This window comes from Cornus florida, unplaced genomic scaffold, assembly GCF_030987335.1.
Source record: "Cornus florida cultivar Cherokee Brave unplaced genomic scaffold, ASM3098733v1 CherokeeBrave_3.0.0_Hap2_Chr11, whole genome shotgun sequence".
NCBI classification, from domain to species: Eukaryota; Viridiplantae; Streptophyta; class Magnoliopsida; order Cornales; family Cornaceae; genus Cornus; species Cornus florida.
The window spans coordinates 120,943,743-120,944,939 of NW_026775581.1; the positions used below are offsets into that span (position 1 = coordinate 120,943,743).

Here is a 1,197-nt window from a genome sequence, read left to right on the forward strand (position 1 = left end):
TCTTATTTTATCTTGTATTCTGTGTTCGGTTACATATTAATTGTTTGACATCCCTCGGGTTTGGGCCTGGGCCTGATCAACCCGTGTCTCGGATCCGAGGGGTATCACACAAGTTGGTAGTTGAATTTCTTTAAAGCAATATTTTCAGTCTGTTCGAAATGCCAAGGGCAGTAATCAGCGATGGTGGAAAGCATTTTTGTAATCAATTTCTTCGAGCCTTATTTCAGAAATATTCCATCTCTCACAAGGTAGCTACTTCTTACCACCCTCAGACAAGCGGTCAAGTAGAGATTTCAAATCGCGAGATTAAACATATCCTTGAGAAGACGGTTCAACCGGATCGAAAGGATTGGTCATTGCGTCTCAATGATGCTTTATAGGCGTATCGTACTGCATTCAAGGCACCAACTGGGATGTCGCTATATCGCTTGGTCTTCGGGAAAACATGTCATTTACCTGTGGAATTGGAGCATAAAGGTTTTTGGGCCGTGAAAAAATTGAACTTCGACATGAGTCAAGCTAGGGCAAAGAGGAAGTTGCAGCAAAGTGAATTAGAAGAACTTCGCAATGATGCTTATGAAAGTGCAAAAATTTACAAAGCTAGAACCAAGGCGTTTCATGATAAGCATATTGTGAGAAAATCTTTCGAGCCAGGTATCAAAGTCTGGTTGTTCAACTCCAAGCTGAAGCTATTTCCAGGGAAATTATGCTCAAGATGGGATGGTCTACACCAAGTTCCAACGGTAACCCTTCACGGGGCTATCACCATTTTTGACCCAATACTACAAGTAAATGGTCGGAGATTGAAGTTGTACATTGAAGATTATGTGCCTACAGAAGGAGTTGAATCTGTCACTTTGACGGATCCCATTTACTCCACCTAATCATCCAAGTATCACGTCGACTACCGATGTTAAATGTAGGAATTGTAGATAGGATTTTTCATTTATGTATTTTTTGTTTTCTCTTTTTCTCTTTAATTTTATCTTTTGTTTTAGTAGATTAAGAAGATTTAATGTGTTTCGTATGATTTTTAGTTACTTGTGTAGGATACAAGTTGTGCTTGTTTCGAAGAAAACAAAATTTTCATGATATACAAAGAAAAAAAAGGTTGATTGGAGCAGAACAGAGCATTTTTTGGGTCAAAACATCAACCACCGCAGTTTGCACCGCGTAGATCTCGAAAAAAGTACCCAA

The 1,197-nt window shown here is 39.1% G+C and overlaps 1 protein-coding gene across 1 annotated transcript; it reads left to right on the forward strand.

Moving 5' to 3' along the window:
* Nucleotides 1-413: 413 nt before the first annotated feature.
* LOC132282006 (uncharacterized) lies at nucleotides 414-884 on the forward strand. The gene has a single exon (XM_059783649.1). It carries the CDS (start codon nucleotides 414-416, stop codon nucleotides 882-884), a length of 471 nt encoding a protein of 156 aa, XP_059639632.1.
* The last annotated feature ends 313 nt before the right edge of the window (nucleotides 885-1,197 follow it).